Source organism: Mobula hypostoma, chromosome 11 (assembly GCF_963921235.1).
Source record: "Mobula hypostoma chromosome 11, sMobHyp1.1, whole genome shotgun sequence".
NCBI lineage: Eukaryota > Metazoa > Chordata > Chondrichthyes > Myliobatiformes > Myliobatidae > Mobula > Mobula hypostoma.
This window is the reverse complement of record NC_086107.1, coordinates 48,800,343-48,823,315: the sequence shown is the minus strand read 5'-3', so window position 1 is coordinate 48,823,315 and position 22,973 is coordinate 48,800,343. Positions and strand designations below refer to the sequence as shown.

General features: G+C 40.9%; 2 protein-coding genes across 5 annotated transcripts in view; one reads left to right on the top strand and one right to left on the bottom strand.

Moving 5' to 3' along the window:
* Positions 1-6,042, top strand: part of prr33 (proline rich 33) — a 37,392-nt gene extending 31,350 nt beyond the window's left edge. For all 3 annotated transcript variants that reach the window (XM_063062011.1, XM_063062012.1, XM_063062009.1), the window contains one exon: positions 169-6,042. In XM_063062011.1, the coding sequence (XP_062918081.1) occupies positions 169-2,502 (2,334 nt within the window). In that variant the 3' untranslated portion in view covers positions 2,503-6,042. The remainder of the gene's footprint in view (positions 1-168) is intronic.
* lsp1a (lymphocyte specific protein 1 a) overlaps positions 1-22,973 on the bottom strand; it is a 191,446-nt gene that overhangs the window by 7,535 nt on the left and 160,938 nt on the right. For both annotated transcript variants that reach the window (XM_063062014.1, XM_063062013.1), the window contains 2 exons: positions 13,396-13,488; positions 12,564-12,672 (listed from right to left, as the gene is read on the bottom strand). In XM_063062014.1, the coding sequence (XP_062918084.1) occupies positions 12,568-12,672; positions 13,396-13,488 (198 nt within the window). In that variant the 3' untranslated portion in view covers positions 12,564-12,567. The remainder of the gene's footprint in view (positions 1-12,563; positions 12,673-13,395; positions 13,489-22,973) is intronic.

The window sequence follows — 22,973 nt, the reverse complement described above, 5'->3', positions numbered from 1 at the left end:
CTGGCCATTCAACCTCGAGTCTGTCCTGTCCTGTCCTATCACGTACTGTAGATCAGAGCCGAATGGAAAGGATCCAGCACAAGATCCTTCTGCTGAGAAACTGAACTGAATTGGCAATGTGTGATGTGAAATCAGGGTGGAATTAAGTACTCTCTCATTGTATTTCAGGGAATTAAAATGTTAATGGCTATGCAACACTGCGTATCTCCGCGCCCCATGCCACCTCCACCTCTGGCACCAAAGCCCAACAAAGACAATGCCAGGTTACAAAAAATCTTGAAGCGGATTGCAAAGCAGCAAGTTGCAGAAATATCTGTACAACCTGAGGATGCATCGGAGAAGCCACACTCATACCCATCCAAGCCCTTCCGGGCTTCTCTGTCTCCTGTTAGTGAGGCCAGTCCTGACCCGGAGCAGCGTGAACGCCGGACTCGATCGCCTCAATCCCCAAAATCTACTTTGCCGCCTCTCAGACAATACCTGACAGCAGTAACCCCAATGCATGGCATAAGTCTATATCCCATTCGGAAAACATTTTACAAGGGCAAGATAGAGATCCTTCAAAAGGCACAAGTAAGTGACGTGCGGATACCAGCTGAACCTCACAGGCAGGGCCATGGTCAACAACTGCAGCCTGTGGTTCCTGTAAAGACGTTTTTCTTTTCCACAGATCAACCAGGTAGCAAAAAACAATCACCAATGCTTGCTATACCACCTCGGTTTTCCCCAAGTTTTTATACGCAGCCTGGCACTGAGATTCCCACTGCAAACATTTCCACAGTTGAATATATTAAACACAAAAGCCCTGGACCTGAACTTCATGTTGCTAAGCAATACAAGGCCAATGGTTCTCAGAGCACTGTGACAACGTCTACAGGACATGAGTTTGACCTCAACAGAGCAAATGCACCCGCCTATGAGCCCCTGAGGTCTAAGACTCCCACCTACGAGCCTCCGAGGGTGAAGACTCCCACCTTTGAGCCTCTGAGGTTGAAGACTCCCACCTACGAGCCTTTGAGGGTGATGACTCCCACCTACGAGCCTGTGAGAGTAAAAACACCCACCTATGAACCTCTGAGAGTGAAGACTCCCACCTACGAGCCTTCTAGAGCGAGGACTCCCACCTATGAGCCTCCGAGGGTGAAGACTCCCACCTTTGAGCCTCCGAGGGTGAAGACTCCCACCTTCGAGCCTCTGAGGGTGAAGACTCCCACCTTCGAGCCTCTGAGGGTGAAGACTCCCACATACGAGCCTGTGAGAGTAAAGACACCCACCTATGAACCTCTGAGAGTGAAGACTCCCACCTACGAGCCTTCTAGAGCGAGGACTCCCACCTATGAGCCTCCGAGGGTGAAGACTCCCACCTTCGAGCCTCTGAGGGTGAAGACTCCCACCTTCGAGCCTCTGAGGGTGAAGACTCCCACCTACGAGCCTGTGAGAGTAAAGACACCCACCTATGAACCTCCGAGGGTGAAGACACCCACCTATGAACCTCCGAGGGTGAAGACTCCCACCTACGAGCCTTCAGGAGCAAAGACACCCACCTATGAGCCTCCAAGGGTGAAGACTCCCACCTTTGAGCCTCCAAGGGTGAAGACTCCCACCTTTGAGCCACCAAGGGTGAAGACTCCCACCTTTGAGCCTCCAAGGGTGAACACTCCCACCTTCGAGCCTCCGAGGGTGAAGATTCCCACCTTCGAGTCTCCGAGGGCAAAGACACCAAACGTTGAAATCCCAAGAGAAAAACCCTTTACACAGGAGGTGCCTCATGGGAGCGTCACCAAAAAGGCCACCAGTGTCACAGCCGTGCATGACGATGCTCTTACATTTGATGCTGGTCGTGCTAATGTGGAAATACATCATACAGAGATGACTACCATGGAGAAAAACAAAGTAATGACTGAACTCAGGCCATCTAACTCAGTTGCTAAAACAGTAAACAAAGAAGAAGTGAAATCATTTCCAAAAGCAGCTCCTCAACTGAAAGCTGCTGACAGAATTAAACCTCCGAGAGGTACGGTAAGTGGATGGTCTCGTCTCAAGAAACATATGGTGGTGGAAGAAGAACCACCAACATTTCCAGAGCCAGAGAAAGAACAGCGAGAGTCAGAAGCTCAAAAAGAGAATCACAGCGAGGCAGAGAACAAGAATCTTGAGACTCAGAAAGCAAAGGGTTCACGAGCCAACAAGATGTGGGATGCCATGCTGTTTCAAATGTTTGCATTGAAAGAGCATTTGACAGAGACAAGGAAACCAGACCAACAAGACCCAGATAAATCCACACAAACGCAACAGAAAACATGGTTCAGTTCACGTCTGCCGCTTCTACTTTTTAGGCCTAGATTTGATGCTCGAAGGTTAAAAGAAGCAGCTAAAGGTCCTTTGAAGAGGATTAGTAGCACTTTGTTTGAATCAGGTCTGCATCGCAAAGCTATTGATGTTGAAGAGCTGAAGGATTTTAATCGAACTGCAAGAGGTTGGCAATTAAAAGCAGCAGCCTAGTTATGCAAATTAATGAAACAAAGTGCCCTGATGACATCCAGAGTATACCCTTACCTCTGGAACACCAACAAATTAGAGTAACATCCCTACTGCCAGAATGGATTAGATTTTTTAAACTAAATACAACTATGTTACTAAATATAATAAAAAGTAATTTCATCCAGATTCTGTTCTTGTGAATTTATTTAACTTGCTCCATTATTCAGTAACTGCACTAGTGTGTGTGTTTGTGTGTGCGCGTGTGTTTTCTAAAAAGGCTGACACCTATGAGGTAAACCATGAATTCTTGATGTAGAGCTGGGCAATAAAAGCGAGACCTGGTGTGATGAAGGTAAGTGGGAAAACAAGTCTCTGGCATATATTATAGGCACTGCAGAATGAAGTCTACATCAGACACAGCACAGATGCTACCCCCACAAACATGAGGAAATGATGAAGGGCCTCGGTTCAAAACATCAACTGTTTACTTTTCTCCATAGTTGCTGCCTGGCCTGCTGAGTTCCTCCAGCATTTTGTGTGTGTTGCACAGATACTACCCGGTTCAGTGACAGTACTGTTAAGCCTAGCTAGGAGAGGTTTTAAAAAGGAAATTAAAAATTTCAGCTTTGAATTCACTTTATGCAATTTGTAAAATCTCAATTCAAATGAATAAGGATCGGAAATTTTCACAATTCAATACTACATGAATTCAGTATGATTTTTAAATTTTTAATCTGTAGCTAGACAAGAATTGCTAACCTACAAATACTCAGAAACTGCCAGTATGACACCAGATTACATGACAAAACGTATTTACATTAAGCACATAAAACTTATCCAGGTATCTGAAGAATGAGACATTACAATCATTAACAATGCCTTGAGTATGAATTCAAAAAAGATGACTAAACCTTAGACCATGGGATATTTCTGGGACAGCTCAGTAGATTAGATGTAACCAACTGCACGCTTCACATATCTCGAGTGTATACACCTTTGGTATGTATAATTTATTTTCTTTTTCTTGTAGGTTGTTTTCAATGTAGCACTATTTTAACTTTTATAAAATGCAGTGTAAAGTGGGAAACATTGAATCAGCAGCCCTTTAAATACTTTTCCCTGTTGTGCTTTTCGTTGAGGTCCTTGGCAATAAAATGGAGGGAAGTACGTATAAAACGATAATCCAATATCAAGCTTTTTTTTATCATCTCCAAAGTAACATTACTTACACAGTGTCAAACTTTTCCAGATTAACGCTACAGTTAAAACTTATTGTGCACTGGCAGTGGACAGCGGGGGTGGGAGTTATTATGCTGCATTGGACCTTGAGGAACAATCTTAATTTATTCTCCTTTACACTTGTATATTGAAGAATGACAATAAACAATCTTAAATCTTGATTTCACACCAATGCGTGGAAAGTATCGGGGGAGAAACTGAAGACAAGCAGATGGAAATTAACAACAGTTCAGCCGGTGAAAATGTATTTAGGACATACCATTTACATCAGAACCAGACTAGAACTATTTGTTTTCATTAAGGGTGTGACAGGTTTTAAATAGTCTTTGTAATTCCAGTGTTTCTTGTTTTGCCCCCAGATATTTGCAGCTTTCCAGTTCATTTTTGATGTGATGCCTGATGGATTAGAGATTGCGCTAATAGATGCCATTAATATAAGATTTAGTTATCTTTTTTGAATTCATATTCAAGGCATTGTTAATAATCATAATTCGTTTCATAAAATGGTCATTGTGATATATTTGCTCCAAATTCTTTGCTTCTCATCTTCTGTAACACGAGTTAACACCATCTGAACATTCTAGAACATTATTTCCTTGTCACTCATTCCCAGTCACATCTGGGTCCTAATGGATAGAAACTTCTCATTTATTTCAGAAAGTCTCGGGTTCCTGGCTTCTCACATAGGATAAATGTAATGCACAAAGAAATTTAATAGGTATTAGATATTAATAGATAGTAGCTGCATGATAGCACTAGTATAAATCTGGGCCTGGCGCGAGTCGCTGGGTGGCGTGATCTAGGCCCAAAGCCTTTTGCTGCAGTGGTACCCAGGCCCTTGTGCGAGGTAGAATTCGCTGTTTAGACAGTTTAAATATCCACCCAGATTGGAGGCAAGGGCCAATTTCACTCGCTGTCCGCAATGTTCGTTCCTTTCTCTAGGGCGCAGGAGCCTTTTGCTGTTCGTTGTTTGGTCAATTTAAACATTGGCCCAGACACACTGAAAAGAGAGAATTGGGATCCGAGGCGAGAGCCGATTTAACTCGTTCTCTGCAATGGTCAGTCCTCTCTCCATGGCACTGAGACTATGAAGACTGCTTTGGCTGCTGTGCTCCACGTTCATTAGCCTGATGAACTGATAAGCATGGCTTTGGCCCTACTCTGGCCTTCAAATCTCTGGACTCAATGTTGGTGTGGACTGTTCTTGTTCACTTTAATTGTTAGCATGATTTGTATTTTTTTTTCTTTCTCTTGCATATTGGGTGTGTTGGTCTTTTCTTTCTCTTGAATTGGGTTCTTTCAGGTTTCTTGCTTTGTGGCTACCTGTGAGAAAGCAGAACTCACGACTGTAATAATTTATACATTCTTTGATAATGAATGCACTTTGATGTTGATTTGATGTGCAGTTGAGCTTCATTTCCACTTGGTGCTCAATTGAAAATCATCTCTCATCAAAGCCTCTGTGCATGCATATTTTTACTATGATTACTGGATTGATGATTATTCAATGATGTTACATTCTGTACGTTTCAAGGAACAATTCTTCCAATACACTTTCAGGGATGGATACAAATCTCTGCCTCTTTTTGTATATCCTTATAAAACTCTTCTCCTTCTCCACACACAAAACACTATCAACTTCACCACATTACCTTCCTGGATGCTAACATCACGTGTCCTCATTGAATTCCATAATCCAGTGTGTTCTCTACTCCCTAAAGATTTTGGGATTAATAAGATCCTGCCAGAAAATATGCAAGACAAAATCCAAAGGAGCATAAATCACAAGATGGGAAGGGGGCCAATAAAAAACAAAAGCACATGGCAAGTCTTTATTCTTGCTGCTAACTACTGCAACTGCTACTAGGCTACACTAATGAAAAATATATTGTATTTGGGTGTATCAAATAACCAAGCTACACGCTTCTGTATCAAGCCTCTTTGTGGGATTTCTTTTTAAGAAGAAAGGCTCAGGGATATCTATTTGAGGATAAAATATCGGTTGGACTGCCCAACTTAGAGCAGACAAAAATAAAACCCCACTGTAATTCAGCCACCAGCTGGTCTTCTACTGATCAAATATATTTTTGGTCGTTGGGCTAAAATCGGACAACATAAAAACAGAGTGTTAATTCAATAGATACTTATATAATATAGTACATCACATAAATGATGGAGCTTACTTTTATAACTTGTGCATTCAATTCACATTCTCTGGTTCAATGGAAGTTTATCACAGAAACAGCCTTCAAAGTGAAAGAGGAAGGTGTGAAGATGTTGGAAACTGGCGCTTCCTGCTCTCTGATTCAAGATTCGAGATTGTTTTTTGTCATTTGTCAGGACACGTGTAAATGAAAATTAAATGACTGTTATTCTGGATCTGAAGCAGAATAGTGAAAAAAAAAGCAGAACAAACACAATAATAATGACCGTCTAATGATGCCCTAAATTTAATCATGAATCTATTCACACTTGGCCTATTTACATAGTAAAGACAGTAAATTTGTGTTTTCAAATGCGAAGAAGTAAAAACATGGGATAACATGTTTTTAGTATTTCTATGGGGCAGATTTTCCTCCTCTTTTTATATATTCAAAGATATTTACCTCTAAGAGGACCAAACCTTGTTGTGGTTTGGAGGCTTGCATACCTCAATGACTCAGAGAGCTATGCTGGTTGGAGTCAGGGTTTTATGCTTTGGCTCTTGGTAGGGTCACCCATGCCAAACCCAAGGTCAAAGGGTAGAGGCCAGATGAAGAGTGGTCCGCCGATTGGCGGCTGAGCTCAGGGCTAACAACCTCGACTGGTCAAACAAAACTGTTTGAAACAACAATAAAGAATCCTTCTACATCTGAGTGTGACAGTATTCCCAAGTCTTCACCTGGGAAGCGCATATCTGACAGTAAATTGAGAGGAAGCTACTGATGTGATGAAAAAGCCGTGAATACCACCAGAGATGGAGGTCCTTCATTGTTTCCCTAAATACCAGTGGCGTAACGAGCAAAAGATGATGATGATTTTGGAAGGTAGGACAGCCCGCGAGTCATTCTGTTGGTTCCAAGTAGATCTTTTGATAGTAATTTCACTGCCACAATTTGCTCCCAAAAGTGATGTTTGCAGTATATTCTATCCAAAAATTAGTAGATCTTTTATAGTTAGCCATAATGGGAACACACATAACCTTAATTCTCACTGTCTTCAAATTAACCAGAAATAAAAGCAGAAAATATATGAAACATTTAGCAAGTCAGACAGCATCTGCAGAAAGAGAAAAAGAGACAGCATTCCAGTTCAAAAACCCTTTGTCAGAACTGAAGGATTAATTTGGTTTCAATTTATACAGGTGTTCACTGACCTGCAGAGTGATTCATAGAGTCATACAGCACAGAAACAGAACCTTTGGCCTAATGGGTCCCTGTCAGCCAAGATATGTCATCCAAGTTAGTCCTATTTGTTGGCATTTAGCTCATAATTTCTAAACCTTTCCAATCCTACATGTCCTGCTGTCTTAAAAGATTATTATTGTACCCACCTCAACCATTTACTAGGTCCATGGTCTCCTCTTATCCCAAGATAAGGCCACCCTCATGACGGAGGAGCAACATTTTACATTCCATCTTGGTAGCTCCAACTAGATTGTATGGTTTCTCATACCGCTAAAAACATTTCCCCTCTTCCTCTGTTCCTCACTTTGACCTTTTACCTCTTCTCACCTGCCTATTCCTTCCTCTCCAGCCCTTAACCCTTCCCACCCACTTGGTTTCACCTATCATCTTCCATCTAGACTCCTTCCTTTCCCCCCTACTTTTTTATTCTGGCATCTTCCCCCTTTCTTTCTGGTCCTGAAGAAAGTTCTCGGCCCAAAACGTCAACTGTTTATTCATTTCCATAGATGCTGCCTGACCTGCTGAGTTCCTCCAGTGTTTCGTGTGTGTTGCTTTGGATTTCCAGCATCTGCAGACTTTCTCATATTTTTCACTTACTCTAGCTGTTCATTCTACACACATACCACTCTTTGTGTAAAAAAAAGTTGTCTCAAGGTCCTATTAAACCTCTTCCCTCTAAATATATGCCCTCTGGTTCATGATTTCCTAACCTTCGGTAAAAGACTGAGAGCCTTAACTTACCTATCTCTCTTATGATTTAATACACTTGTATAAGATCACCGTTGTCTATCTTTAACTTCAGTTTTCCACCAGACTGAGTTTCTTTCTGATTGTTATTCAGCTTAACCATGCTGAGCAAGGAGTTTAGTACATACTTTAATATAGCTGATTGTATCTTTTCCATACCATTCTACAAAGCACCTGTGCTAACGACAGAGTTTGATCATCTGGAATGATTAGAAGCTCCTCGTCAATTATTCTGAAGATCACTTTCTCAGAAGTTCTGGGGAGGAAACCTGAAATGCACTGCTATTCCTCCACGTGTCTAGGATAACTTCCTGATAAGAGGCCAGTATCCTATTTGAAATATAACCCTAGCCCGGCAATTCCCAGTGGGAGCGTGGAACAGGTAAGGCTGAGGCTCTTTAAAATGAACTTCTAACTCATTTCCATCCATGAGAAACACTTTCTGAAAAATCACAGGTTTGGGAACACTAAATAGTGGAAAGTCTTACTAACACAATTCCGATGTCACAATGCTAATGAGATACACACATACCAGCAACAAAAAAACAAAGAATGGAACAAGGCACGTTTGGTCCGCCATAAGCGTACGATCTATTTAGTCCATGTCTTACCCATTTAATCTCCTGAATGGATCCTCTAGACACATTTCTCCAACCTTGTTTTCTATCAGTACTTGCCCCAATACTCTGTCAAAGCTAATGTTTCTATTTAACATGACAAAGATCACAATTCAAGTGTTTTTGTTACGTGTACATTGAAACATACAGGGAAATGCATCGTTTGTGTTAACAATCAACACATCCGAGTATGTGCTGGGGGCGGCCCACAAGTGTCACCATGTATTTTGTTGTCAACGTAGCATGTCTACAATGCTCAGCAGAGCATCAACACAAAAAGTAATAAATAATAGCATAAACAAGCCTCATTCCTCCCTCCCATTCACACACATACACAATCTTTTAACCCCAGGAGAGGCCTCCAGCAGATAGACTCATGCCTGCAGACACCAGTCTTCAACCTGTCCAGCAGACTCGCAGAGATTTGTAGACTTGACTCCAGCCACTGGGCCTTAACTTCCAGACTTCTGATTCATCCTCAGGCCTTGATCCTCTGTATTGATCCCAGGACAACTTGATCACTGAACAAGAGGTCTCGAACTCTAGTCTCACTGATAGCAGGACATTGAACACTAGGTCTTGAAACCTGGTCTCATCAATTCATGAGCTCTAATTCTAGAACACAGCAACAACTTGCTAACCTGGGGGAAAGACCCTCTCCACTTACTGCTGGTCCGACATCCAACCACCAACATCCCATGTCTGTGTTGCTAGTCTCTGAACACAGAGCAGAGACTTTGACTCTGGCCTGCTCTCTAATTCCCCCACATCCCTATTCTTAAACCCCAACCTCACCTCTAACTCCCCTTTGTCTCCAAATCCATCCTTATGAACCTTAAAAAAAAACTAAAAATTAAACAATTAAAAAACAACAAAACTGAGCTGTGACACAACAGAGGTCCCCTTGCAAAATGGCTCAAAAGCTTTGAGGTGTTAGCCTGGCACCACACAGGCATGGAGAAGGGAATCATAAGAGGTCTCAGAGGGCTACTACTTGAACAAAAACTTATCACAGATCTACTGAACCAGCTCCTCTCCAAACTGCCAACAGAGGACTGCAACAGGATGACCCCCAGAAAATCTTGTGTAGACTAAAATAAATTCAGGTAATGGACACTGATATGCAGCAAGTACTTTGAGGATCTAAGAAATCTCTGTGAACACTAAGAAATGGTCCTCAGAATTCCGAATAGATTTCTACATCCACATGAGGTTCCTCTGTGAGAGAACAGAATTCTATAGGATAATCTGTAAGGTGAATCAAAGTAGTAATCTACACCCCAATTCCAATTGTTTTAATCATTCTTGCATCCAGGTTTTCCACCTCCAAGCTATGCATCATGTGTGATCCACACCCTTATACTCATTTGCATGCCAGACATTGCCAGAATTGAACTCCAAATTCTGACACCCCGAGCTGTAATAGCACTGGGCTGACCACTACGCTACTGTAGCATCCATGAAACCAAACAGGCTGAAAGGAGAGAAATATGAAAAAAGATATCTCAGGGATCACTCAAATATGCAAGGGTATTCAGCTGAAGACAAAATAAAAGTCGGAAACAGCTTTTTGGGGACACATGTGATTCTGCAGATTCTGGAAAATCTCCTGCAACACACTCAAAATGCTAGAGGAACTCAGTCAGGCAGCATCCATAAAGGGTAATGAACAGGCAATGTTTGATAAGGACATAATGAGGTCCTTCATTCGAAACAGCGTTTGCCTGGTTCTCGACTATCATATTGAAGAGTATGCAAAGGCTGAATTATGATCAACACAAAAATATAACAAATAAATCAGCTTTAATTTTGCATTCTTCTGATTTAATACCCAAGAAATGCAACAAAAATCAAATCTAAAATCATTCAGCAGTTTTAGATTTTAATCAAAGAAACCTAAAAACTAGAAGAGAAGCAACAGGAGCTGATATTTTTAAAATATTGCTTTGACCAGCAGAATCCTATAATTAGGTGAGGAGGAAATCTGCGCCAGACAGCACAGATCTATACATAGGGCTGAGTAACATGTAACACACGAGTCTCAGACCTGTCATCGTTCCTAATGCCATTGGTATATGTCAGACTGCTGAATTGGCTAATCTAAACAAACATTCCTGTATGAATCACTCTAAAGCCACAGTGCACATTTCATTTGGATAACTTTGACAAACTAAAGACAGATGGATCTGTTCCACAATGACTCTCAATTCATACAGTTCCCCTGGAGGTAACTATACACCACCAGAGTAACTGGCGCTCTGGCTGATTAATAACAAGTGAATCAAAAACTTCAAAGCGAGATAACCTTTCATATCAAATAACGGATGTCTGTGCAACAATGCTGCTCGACAACAAGATGTATTATAAATAATATCAGAGTTACTTATAACAGAAGATCAATACATCTCCTCTTCCCCCTCCAAATCATTGAAGCCAATTAAGCATCATCAAGCCTTGGACTGAAGAAATGATAGACTCAATATTTCCATTATGAATTTCAGGGTCCATGTAGGGACCAGGACCAGCAATCCAGGGTTCACTGAGAACATTAGGTTGCACTAAATTAAATGTGTTTGCATTAAAATATCAGACATGTTTGTATGGTACCGAAAGCTGAATGCCCCAATGAAGTTCTAAAAGCTTTAAGATCAAAAGTGGAAATATTCAGTAAGTCCAGCCTCATCTATGTAGAAGGAATCAAAGTTGGCATTTCAAGTCAATGGGGTTTCACCAGTATTTTCTGTTTTATTGCGCAGATTTGCAGCATTATAAAATGATTTAAATTACTTAATCTAGGGATTGGCATGAAGCTGAAACACTAAACAAATATACTAAGATATTGAGACTATCTATCTAAATTTAATTTGAGCAAATCCATACCCTATTTAGTCTTCCCAATATAGCAGCTTCTTCCCTTTCATCATCAGATTTCTGAATGGATAATGAATCCATGAACACTACCTTACTATTTTTTTTCCCTTTCTTTCTTCCACTATTTATTGAATTTAATTTTTCTATACACTGCTTGTAATTTATAGCTTTTTGTTATTGTGTATTGCCATGTACTGCTACCACAAAATAACAAATTTGATGACATATGCCTAATTCAGATTCAGATTTGGACATTCTGTCATGATCTACATTTAGATCAATTTCAAAATATGCAAGTAATTTGGCAGCTGTATTAAAACTAGTTCAAATGAGTCATGGACAGAGATCACCAGGGCTGGACCAAGATGCTCACAACTCCAAATCCATAATAACCAACTAGTGTAAAATATGTCAGACTGTCTTACTAACCACTAGAATAAATGGCAGGATTTATCTTCCTTTCCATTCAAAAGGTGGCAGACTAGTGGAGTTATTGAACTAGCTACCTTCTGATTGTTTGTACGTTAACAGAGTCATATCCTTTGTTTCCCATAGTGCTGTGGAATTTCCCAGCCTTTGCTTCAACAGGCAGCTCCCTTTGTTCAGCAATCTACTTCTACTAGTGCAACTTGACAGCTGAATCGCAAGAGGCTTGTAGCTGAGTGAGACTGCAGCCTCTCCCAGGATCTCTGACCCAATCTATGGTAGAGTACAATGCAGGGTGGGGAAGGAGGAGGGAAAACAACTTAGCTATGTAACAGTTCACCCAAAGTGACAGCCAAGGTGGCAGAAACATTTGAGGCAAATAATTAATTAAAGATAGAGGATTGAGATGGAAACCCAGATGTTGTTTCAGCTGCCATCTTTCTTTGGAGTGAGGCCACATTCCATCCAAAAACAATACATAGCCAAGTAATATTGTCTAGGATTTTATGTCAATCAATAGAAATCAAAGGAAGTGATGCCATCATCAAGTGTGATGACCTTCCCAAAATGAGGGCAGATGGAAGATAGTGCAGCGTACACTGTGAACTCAGTCAGTAGGATTGCCAATAATGTACGTGCCACAGGCTGCAACTATGAGTCTAGTGCTGGTGTACAGTAGGTTTGTCAAAAAACCCACTGTCAAGCATTTCAACCCAATGGGAATTTACTTTCACTGAAGGCCTACTAAAACCCAACCTGTGATTTGCATGCTGACATCAAAGAGAATTGAACTCACTTGATTAACTATTTTCATTGGTACCATGTTCATCATCAGTAATGGGGACTTTCTCATATTTGCCATGACCAGTTATCACAAACTTGTACCTTGCACTGGAGGGGTGATTCTAGAATTAAGCAAACAACAGGATTATTTGTTCACTACATACTCTAGAAAGAAATACAATAAAATTAGCTTAACTGACAACATTAAAATAGCTTCAGAATATTGTTTCACTCAATGTTAATAGATTGTGACCTAGATTATAACAACATACTATGGCTAAAATTACAATATTCTACTATGTTTAAAAAAACACTTAAATTTGATGTGATTTGGGAAATTACATCAAGGCAGCAAAACAGTGTAAGTTTAAGTAATTTCGCAATGAACTATTGCAATAATTGTGGAACTAGGGCCAACTATATTGATGCTATTTGTCTGTGCACTTGCTATTGGCATCAGTTAAGGGATAATAGTCTACAAGTCGTAGACAAAGATGGCACTGACAATGTTAAAAATGTGCAAAACCTCCCATTTTTCATTATTGAGCATAGCTTTATTTTAAAATTCCAAATTTTATTCAATTACTTGAATTTCACATCAGCAGCTGATTGATTGAAATCTGCATCTGAATCAGTGACCCAATACTCTGCATATTTGTCACATAATGATTACTTTAACATATAAAGTACTCTCATATTATCACAAACACCGTTTACTCTTTTCCCTAGATGCTGCCTGGCCTGCTGAGCTCCTCCAGCACTGTGTGTGTTAACTTCCATACAATGCTTGCTTTTGTTTCTACTTGAAGTCCTCCTAACAATGAGATAATAGGTAGTGTACTCACCTTTCCAGCATTTGGTAGTTTGGTGAAAGAATCGGAATCACTCTTGTTTTCCCAAATATTCTTTTTGCTCTTCACATCCCCTGTCTTAATTTCCTATAGAAATGCAATGATACAACATTAATTGTAATGATACGATACCGATTACTTTGCTGGATCTGCTTAATCTACTGATGGAAATATTAAGGAAATATATATCAATATGACCCTTTGTAAAAATTGATTTTACTTGCGCATAAAATACACAAGCGCTTAGGTGACAATGTTGCCTTTTTTAAACAACAAAATCTTTAACTACAAATAACAACTATTTGCCAAATAAACACTTCATTCAAAGCAGCAGCTACTGACAACTGCTAATTGGCACAAGTAATGACAATTCAGTGCTTTAAGCTAATGGTTCGTTTTAATGTTTTAATGCTATCTTGAAACAAAATAACTTGAGCCAATGTATAAAAATTCAAGCCAATGTAATTGGTTTTAACTGATGATAGGTCCAACATATTCTTGAAGACTCGTGTATTCACAAAATACTTTACAAGACACATGTCATGAATTACTCTGACACAAATGAATGCCAAAATAACCTAACCATTAAAACTTTATTTTAAAGCATGCTAAAATAACACATGGAGAAAAAACAATCTGCACTATGGAAGTCCAAATAAAGCTGATTCTCTAACTTTTCATAGTTCAATTTCTGGAGCCAACTCCCAGGGAAAACAAAACTAACTTGGATTCATCCAAACAACAGGAATACTGCAGATGCTGGAAATTCAAGCAACACACATAAAAGTTGCTGGTGAACGCAGCAGGCCAGGCAGCATCTCTAGGAAGAGGTGCAGTCGATGTTTCAGGCCGAGACCCTTCGTCAGGACTAACTGAAGGAAGAGTGAGTAAGGGATTTGAAAGTTGGAGGGGGAGGGGCAGATCCAAAATGATAGGAGAAGACAGGAGGGGGAGGGATGGAGCCAACAGCTGGACAGGTGATAGGCAAAAGGGATACGAGAGGATCATGGGATGGGAGGTCCGGGAAGAAAGACAAGAAGCGGGGGGGACCCAGAGGATGGGCAAGGGGTATATTCAGAGGGAGAAAAAGGAGAGTGAGAGAAAGAATGTGTGTATAAAAATAAGTAACAGATGGGGTACAAGGGGGAGGTGGGGCATTAGCAGAAGTTTCTCCCCCTCGTACCCCATCTGTTACTTATTTTTATACACACATTCTTTCTCTCAATCTCCTTTTTCTCCCTCTGTCCCTCTGAATATACCCCTTGCCCATCCTCTGGGTTCCCCCCCCCCTTGTCTTTCTTCCCGGACCTCCCGCCCCATGATCCTCTCGTATCCCTTTTGCCTATCACCTGTCCAGCTGTTGGCTCCATCCCTCCCCCTCCTGTCTTCTCCTATCATTTTGGATCTCCCCCTCCCCCTCCAACTTTCCAATCCCTTACTCACTCTTCCTTCAGTTAGTCCTGACGAAGGGTCTCGGCCTGAAACGTCGACTGTACCTCTTCCTAGAGATGCTGCCTGGCCTGCTGCGTTCACCAGCAACTTTGATGTGTGTTGCTTGGATTCATCCAGCACACTTCAGATATTTTGAAATTAACTTTATTTTTCCCCAAAAGCTTCAGCAAGTTGTTTCCGATGTACAAACCAAATCCAACAACATGAACAAGCAACTGCTCTAATTTTGGTAGTATTGGTGGAGTTAGTTATGTTGGGATATCATCCTCATCTTGTTTGGGACCAGGTCTTCACGTTCTCATTTCAACTCAACTGAACTGGCAACTGAAGCTGCCCAGAATGGCTGGAAGTGGGACGCAGGGGATATGTTGCTACATCTATGACCAGTCTATTGAAGAAGATGGGAGTGAGGGGTCACTCCCTCCAAGCAGCAATCAAGTCCTTGTCAAATGCAGCAGAAAAAAGCAGCAATTGGATTTGGATTAAAAGGAAAGACAACAACTGGGCTGCAAGATGAAGACAGGAGGGTGTGGAACTGAGGGGGGTGTATCTGGGACGCCATTGAGCCCTCTAGAAATGCCGTGGGCTTATCAACGAAATGTCAAAGAAGGAGGGTGCCCACCTGATGACCCCCGATGACGTACCTACCCTCCCTCCTCGTCACCACTCCAAGCCCACTGCCAACATCGAGAGTGCCGACTTACCATAGGGATTGAAACATCAAGTCCTAGTAGCTCTACGTATCCAAGACTTAGTATCCTCACAGTAAACTGGACCGCCACAGGAAACCATAAACCTTGTATCCCAATGCTATTCTGATACATCCTTTTGAACTAGGAATACTTTACTCTTGAAAGCTTTTAAACACCAATCTTCTATTCGTAATTTTCTATCTAGTTTGAAAGTGCAGACAAAGAAAGAACATGTTGTGTTTGCCCTATCTACAACTGGTAGACAAGGCCAGGAGAGGGTGCTATTGCCTTGCAACTTCAAACTATGGTTTTACTCTGTGTGAGGTTATTTTAAGTGAGAATATTTCCAATTTGAAAAGCACAAAGAGACAGTAAATTACTGATCTCCTCCTCCTGTGAAAAGAATCAGATTTGGTATTCATGTACTGTCTCATGAGACTGATTTTCAATGAACCTCAGTTTTTTGATTTAAGTCACTGAGTCCTCCAAATCAAAAAAAAAGTCATGGGTTTGATTTTGATAATATATCATTGCAATTTAATTGTAAAATACTACATTTTTACTTATCTTTTAAGAATTCATGACCATCAGACAAAAGGAAGAGAGAGAGAGAGTTTATTGTGTGTGTGTGTGTGTGTGTGTGTGTGAGAAAGAAAGAGAAGAAAGACTTACTGATTCCACTCTCTAGATCAGTGATCTTCATGATTTTGCAATAAAAGGGCCACATTGGCAAAAAACCTTCAGTGCAAGAACTACTATATTAATACATTACTTACTAGTGTTTATTGGCTACATCTGCTCTTTCCTCATTTTTCTTTCTTTGACGTGCGTGCACACACACACCCTTAGCTAATGGTTTGCTCATTGCTTCAAACTTCAAAGTAAATTATCAGAATACATAAATGTACCACTTACAACCCTGAGATCCAGTTTCTTGCAGGCATTCACAGTAAATACAAGAAAACATAATAGAATCAATAAAAGACCACAAACGATCAATGTGCAAAAGGCAACTACTGTGCAAACACAAAAAGAATGAAAAAACAAATAAGCAATAATTATCTAGAAAGTGAGATGATGAGTCTTTGAAAGTGAGTCCACTGGTTATGAGAAAACTTCACTCAGTTGTCACCTGTCGTTCAAGAACCTGATGGTCGAAGGGTGGTATGGGTCCTGAGGCTCCTGTAACTCCTTCATGATGGCAGCAGAGAGAAGAGAGCATGGCCTGGATAGTGGGGGTCCTTAATGATGGATGCTGCTTTCCTGTACAGTGCTCATGTAGACATGCTCAATGGCGGGGAGGGCTATTCACTGCTTTTTGTAAGCTTTTCCATTCTAAAGCATTGGTGTTCCATACCAGGCTATGATACAATCAGTCAATGCATCCTCCATTTGCTCATACTCCATGACCTGTCCCATGTACATTTCTTCCTTCCCTGAATCCTTTCACTCGGAGTATTCTTCTCCACTTCCATGCCACTATCTTATAATCTCATGTCCTCCAACAGACCCCAGTGTATTAGCCCTTAAGTTCCCTCCCTCTCAGAATTATACAAGGGTTAAAGGGAACCACCACTAGCTAGAGGGCCTTGTGAGGAGAGACTGCTCCAAGTGAAATCCACCAAAAATAGCAGTTTTGAAAGTAGTTTGGAAAGAACAGATCTACCTGACTATAAATTCTAACTTCATGTTTTGCCCCTGGACTTCCTTCTCCCCATAGAAGACGGACCAGTGTCTGGGCCTCCTGGACACTTTGATCTCTAGAAATTTGTCTTCAGTCACCTCATGGGGTTGGAGAGAAAATTCCTAAGCTACTTTTGAAATGGCTTGAGTACTTCATATAATCTGTTTATTTGGCTCTCTTTGTTAGCATCATTACAGGTGGCAGAAAACACTGGGAATCTTAAAGAGCTGTTGTGTCATGTCTGTGAAGAGCTTCATCGACTTTCCTGCTGGATTTACGTATTCATATGTTCTTGAGTACCATAGAATAAAGTAATGCATCATAAAATAGCCAAGTGTGCCTTCCTCTGAAGCACATGACTTTTACAGAAAGGAAAAGCACTTTGCATGCACTGCCATTTGCTCGACGGGTACCATTGCCATGGAGACATGATTAAATGGGGCAGCGGTGCCTGAACAAGCAGTGGGAGTATGGGAGCAGCTGGAGATGTTGTCTCCCAAGCATTGAGTGGTCTAATGCTCACCTGCAGGCCCCATGATCAACAGCGCTTCAGCTCAGCGATCCATGAATGAGGGAATTGTGACCTGTAATGAGCAACCTGCACGAGCCCAATATATACTAATGCTGACCCAAGACTCAGTGCTAAAAGAATAAAAATGCAGGAGAACTTCATCAGCTGATGAAATAAAACACTCCAGGGGGAACACATTAAATCAGCATTTTAGCTTTTGATATTTTGATTTAAATATACATTAATTTCATTGAATGCTACCAAACATCTGTAGGAGGCACATCACTGTATCAATATCCAGGCATTAAAACATTCAGCTCATGGAATACTATGGTACATATTTTCCCTCCATTTTAATATTTACTTTGTTGACTGACACAGCAAATTGGCAGGAGAGCCCAAGTCATAGACTTGCCACCTGGCTCCATTCCAGCGACTGCTAGAGATGCCTCCAGCATCCACATAGCACTTATGTAGCAAGGGCTGACTGGGGTGTCCTTCATCTCCCTTCTGACCTCCTCGTGGCCATGGAAAAGAACATCAGCCCCAAATACTGGAGGGGCAGGAGCTCATTTAAGTGAAAGGTTAAAGCCTTGCTTTGAGATGTTCGAACAGTTTCATATCAGGAGGAACTTAAATTTCTAAAGGCAGACAAAATCCTGGAGTATTTTAGAAATGCACTGGAGAATTTTAAAATACAGTTATGTAAATTGAACCTCGGTAACTGAATATCCACTGGAACTGAGTTGTGAAGGATTGTGGGGGTGGATCTATACAGATAGGAACACAACAATCCTGACAGTACTCTTCAACGCCCTATATTGGCACCAGCCATGGAAACTAAAATAACTGCAAATTAAAAGTTGTGAATAAATTGTTTGCAAGGCTTAACTAAGCTTTAGTCATAGGGAGTCAAGAGCTGAAACATGCCCTTCAGCCCATCGAGTCCACACTGTCATGCATAGATTTCTACATTAATCCTAAAGTAGCCTAATGTTATTCTCACCATATTCCCAAAAACTTGCCCTTGATTCTTCCTCTCAGTTACACACTAGGGGCAATTTTCAGTGGCTGAATAACCTATCTACTTATATTTTTGCGATGTGGAAGGAAATTAGAGAGATCCCATGCAGTCTCAATGAAAACGAGTACACTCCCCGTACACAGTCAGGACTGAACCTGGGTCACTGGAGCTGTGCTAGATGCACCATTGTGTCACTTTCTGCTCAATGTCATCGGAACTTCAAATCAAATGTGAGTGCACGTGGGTGGAAATAAACTCATACTTTTCTTCAACATGAGTTTTCACTACACCAAACACTCAAAATTTCCTGAGGGATTCCTGTTATTACATCGAGATACATGACATGTGTCAGGAAGCCGTGAGAGTAACTGCTGGCTCATTGGCTGGTGTGGAGGAATAGGGATTTCAATCAGAGATTCAGAAAAGTATGTGGAAAGCTGTTGCCTTTGAGAGGGTTGGGAGCCTTAGGAACAGAGGGTAATAATGGTACATAACTAAAAGGAATCCTAGCCCAGATCGCTGCAGAACAATATGCACCATCGTCCTGGGCAGTGCTCTAAAAGTATTGTAGCAAGGGGAATAGCATCATTCCATGTGTATTAGACACAGAAATCCTATTGCATTGCATGCATGTGGGTGATTTGCACCAAGCATAAGCACAGCTTCTACCCCACTGTTATAAGACTATTAAATAGTTCCCTAGTAAGATAAATTGGACTCTTGATCTCACAAATATTTTGCTATAATCTTGCACCTTATTATTTGCCTGCACTGCACAATCTCTGTATTTTTAAAAAATTGTTCTATCCTCTGCACTGTGTAATGATCCGATCTGTACGAAAAACATGCAAAAGCAAGCTTTTCACTGTACCTTGGCACATATTACAATAATAAACCATTTGCAATTTCCAACTGAATTTTCAGAGTGGCATAATTTAACCTGGAAAAGATTGGAATCACCTTTTTAATCCCCCCAGCGAAAAAATGAAATGATTTTCAGATGGTGCTGAATTTCTTAATTTCTAGGCCTCTGAACTAAATCTTGGAGGGACTGAATTGGCATTTCTTTGGATTTAAGAAGAAAGTAAATACATTTCTGATCTCCAGGTTGAACACAACCCAGCTCTATTTTCATTTAATACAACAAAGGGCTAGGTGAAGGAATTATCATCCAGCTGCCTGCTTTGGATTCCAAAGAATTACTGCTGGTTATAAAAACTTGCCTTAAAACAACAGAGCACACAGGCCAAACGTTTGCATTTTGGTTGCAAACAGCAAATTTCAAGAAGGTACTTTCACTCAGATTTCTGCTGACTCTTATGTGGATGTCAATGAACCTTACTGATTGATTAATTGATTTATACAGCATGGAACAGGCCTGTCTAGCCCATAGAGCCACGCCACCCAGCAATCCCTAAATTAACCCTAGCCTAAACGCAGAACAATTTACAACAACCAATTAACCTGCCAGCCAGTAGGTCTTTGGCCTGTGGGAGGAGACAGGAGCACCCCGATAAAGCCCACATGGTCACGGGGAGAATGTACAAACTCCTTACAGCAGGAGAGGGAATTGAATCCGGTTTGCTTGGTAGTGTAAAGCATTGTGCTAACCACTATGCCACTGTGCCATACTGAAGATTAATAAGCTCCACGCAGACACCAGGACGGGTCAGTGGTTGGATGACGACCAGGATGGGTCAGGGGATGGATAACGACCAGGATGGGTCAGGGGTTGGATGACGACCAGGATGGGTCAGGGGTTCGATGACGACCAGGATGGGTGGTTAGGATAGAACCTGGGTCACCAGAGCTGTGCTAGATGCACCATTGTGTCACTTCCTGCTCAATTCCATTGGAACTTCAAAGCCAATGAGGGTGCGTATGGGGGGAAATAATCTCACACTTCCCTTCAAACATGAGTTTTCACCACACCAAACATTCAACATTTCCTGAAGGAATCCTGTTACTTCACTGAGAGATCTCTGGTAATGTGTCAGGAAACTGTGTAAGGAACATCTGGCTCATTGGCCAGTGTGGAGAAATTGGGACCTCAATCGGGGATTCTGGGGTAAGATTAGCAAGTGGAAAGTTGCTACCATCGCGAGGGTCAGGAGCCTTAGAAACAGAAGGTAATAATGGTACTTAACCAAGAGGAATCCTACCCCCGATCTACCTAAACACGGGTGCTCTACAGAACAATATGTACCAGCATCCAGGGAAATGCTCTAAAAGTAGTTTGGCAAGGGGGATAACATCATTCCATGTATACTAGACACAGAAACCTTATTGGATGCACTAAGGTGATTTGCACCATGCAAAATCTACCTCCCTCCTAAGAAACTGGGTGTTGGTTTGGAACAAAACTAGAAATAAACTTTGCTTAGATCATTCTGTTACATATTTAAGGTTGGTATCTCAATGCAATTCCATTAATACTCTGCAGGTGTCCAATGATATCCATGTGAATGGACATGGATGGCCCAAATGTTTCACAAACACATGACCCATACAGATGGGACCTAATCATGCTTAGAGATCAGGTTTCTGATTAAATTATTTCAGCAAATTCATGCAATTACAAAAGAATTTATGTCCCAAGCACTAAAGCTGTTTTTGAGTGAATCACCCACTTAGCTGTGAGAAACACTGCTGTTTATACAAACATAAATGCTGTATGGACAAAGCTCACATTATAGGCTCTTCCCAATGAATTTAATCTTTATTGTGGTCAGTCATTTGTGTCATGTTTATAAAGCTAAGGCAATACATCAGAGTTCCATAGATGCAATTTGTGTTGGTTTGGCTGATGTTTGCTTTGGGTGACCAAAAGCAGAGTCACTGGTCAAAACAAATTGAAGCAGCATCAACATTCCCGTTCGTGGTATCACCCTATTTCTCCACATCAAGATAACTCCAGCTCAAATTCACCCAAGACTAAATTAGGTGATGATTTAATTGAGTCAGTAGTTGTCATCTGGTCAATAGTGGTCTTTCAAGTGTCTATTAGGAAGGACAAATACGTTTGTAAACAATGGCCTCAGCTGTGCTGTTGGATTGGAAGGTGCGTGGAGGCTAAACACTCTCCAGGTATTACCTTCACTGGACAGCCAAAGATTACTGTCAGCCTTCTTAAACACCTCGTTGTGAGGTACCGAAGAACAACATTAATGAAGGTTATTCAACAGCCCAGACCATCACCCAACCACAAATTAGAGGCAAAGTCTGAATATTTACAATTATTTCAGCAGCTCCCAAAAATAATCGGACAACTCAATTAACATTAAAATGGTTTTTTATAACATATAATTTAACATGCAATATAACGTGCATAACATGTAAAACTACAGATTGTTTCTGCAGTTAAATTAATTTCTTCATATTTCTGTTTCCCATAAACTGAAATTGAATGCTGTTTAATAATAACCTCCGAACAGCCTTACTTAAAATCATAACTGTCCAAAAGATTTTACATTAGTTGCCATATTTTCAAAGACTTGCTGTAATCCCTGAGTAATAAAACTGGCTCAGTACATTTAGTCATGCAAACAAGCAGCTACTTTGAACTGAATAATTATAAAGTTAAGACCAACTACTTTGAACTGAATAATAATAAAGTTAAGACCAACTATTACCATATAACCATATAACAATTACAGCACGGAAACAGGCCATCTCGGCCCTTCTAGTGCATGCCGAATGCTTACTCCCACCTAGTCCCATCTACCTGCACTCAGTCCATAACCCTCCATTCCTTTCCTGTCCATATACCGATCCAATTTTTTTCTAAATGACAAAATCAAACCTGCCTCTACCACTTCTACTGGAAGCTCATTCCACACAGCTACTACTCTCTGAGTAAAGAAGTTCCCCCTCATGTTACCCCTAAACTTTTGCCCCTTAACTCTCAACTCATGTCCTCTTGTTTGAATCTCCCCTACTCTCAATAGAAAAAGCCTATCCATGTCAACTCTATCTATCCCCCTCATAATTTTAAATACCTCTATCAAGTTCCCCCTCAACCTTCTACGTTCCAAAGAATAAAGACCTAACCTGTGCAACCTTTCTCTGTAACTTAGGTGCTGAAACCCAGGTAACATTCTAGTAAATCTCCTCTGTACTCTCTCTATTTTGTTGACATCTTTCCTATAATTCAGTGACCAGAACTGTACACAATACTCCAAATTTGGCCTCACCAATGCCTTGTACAAT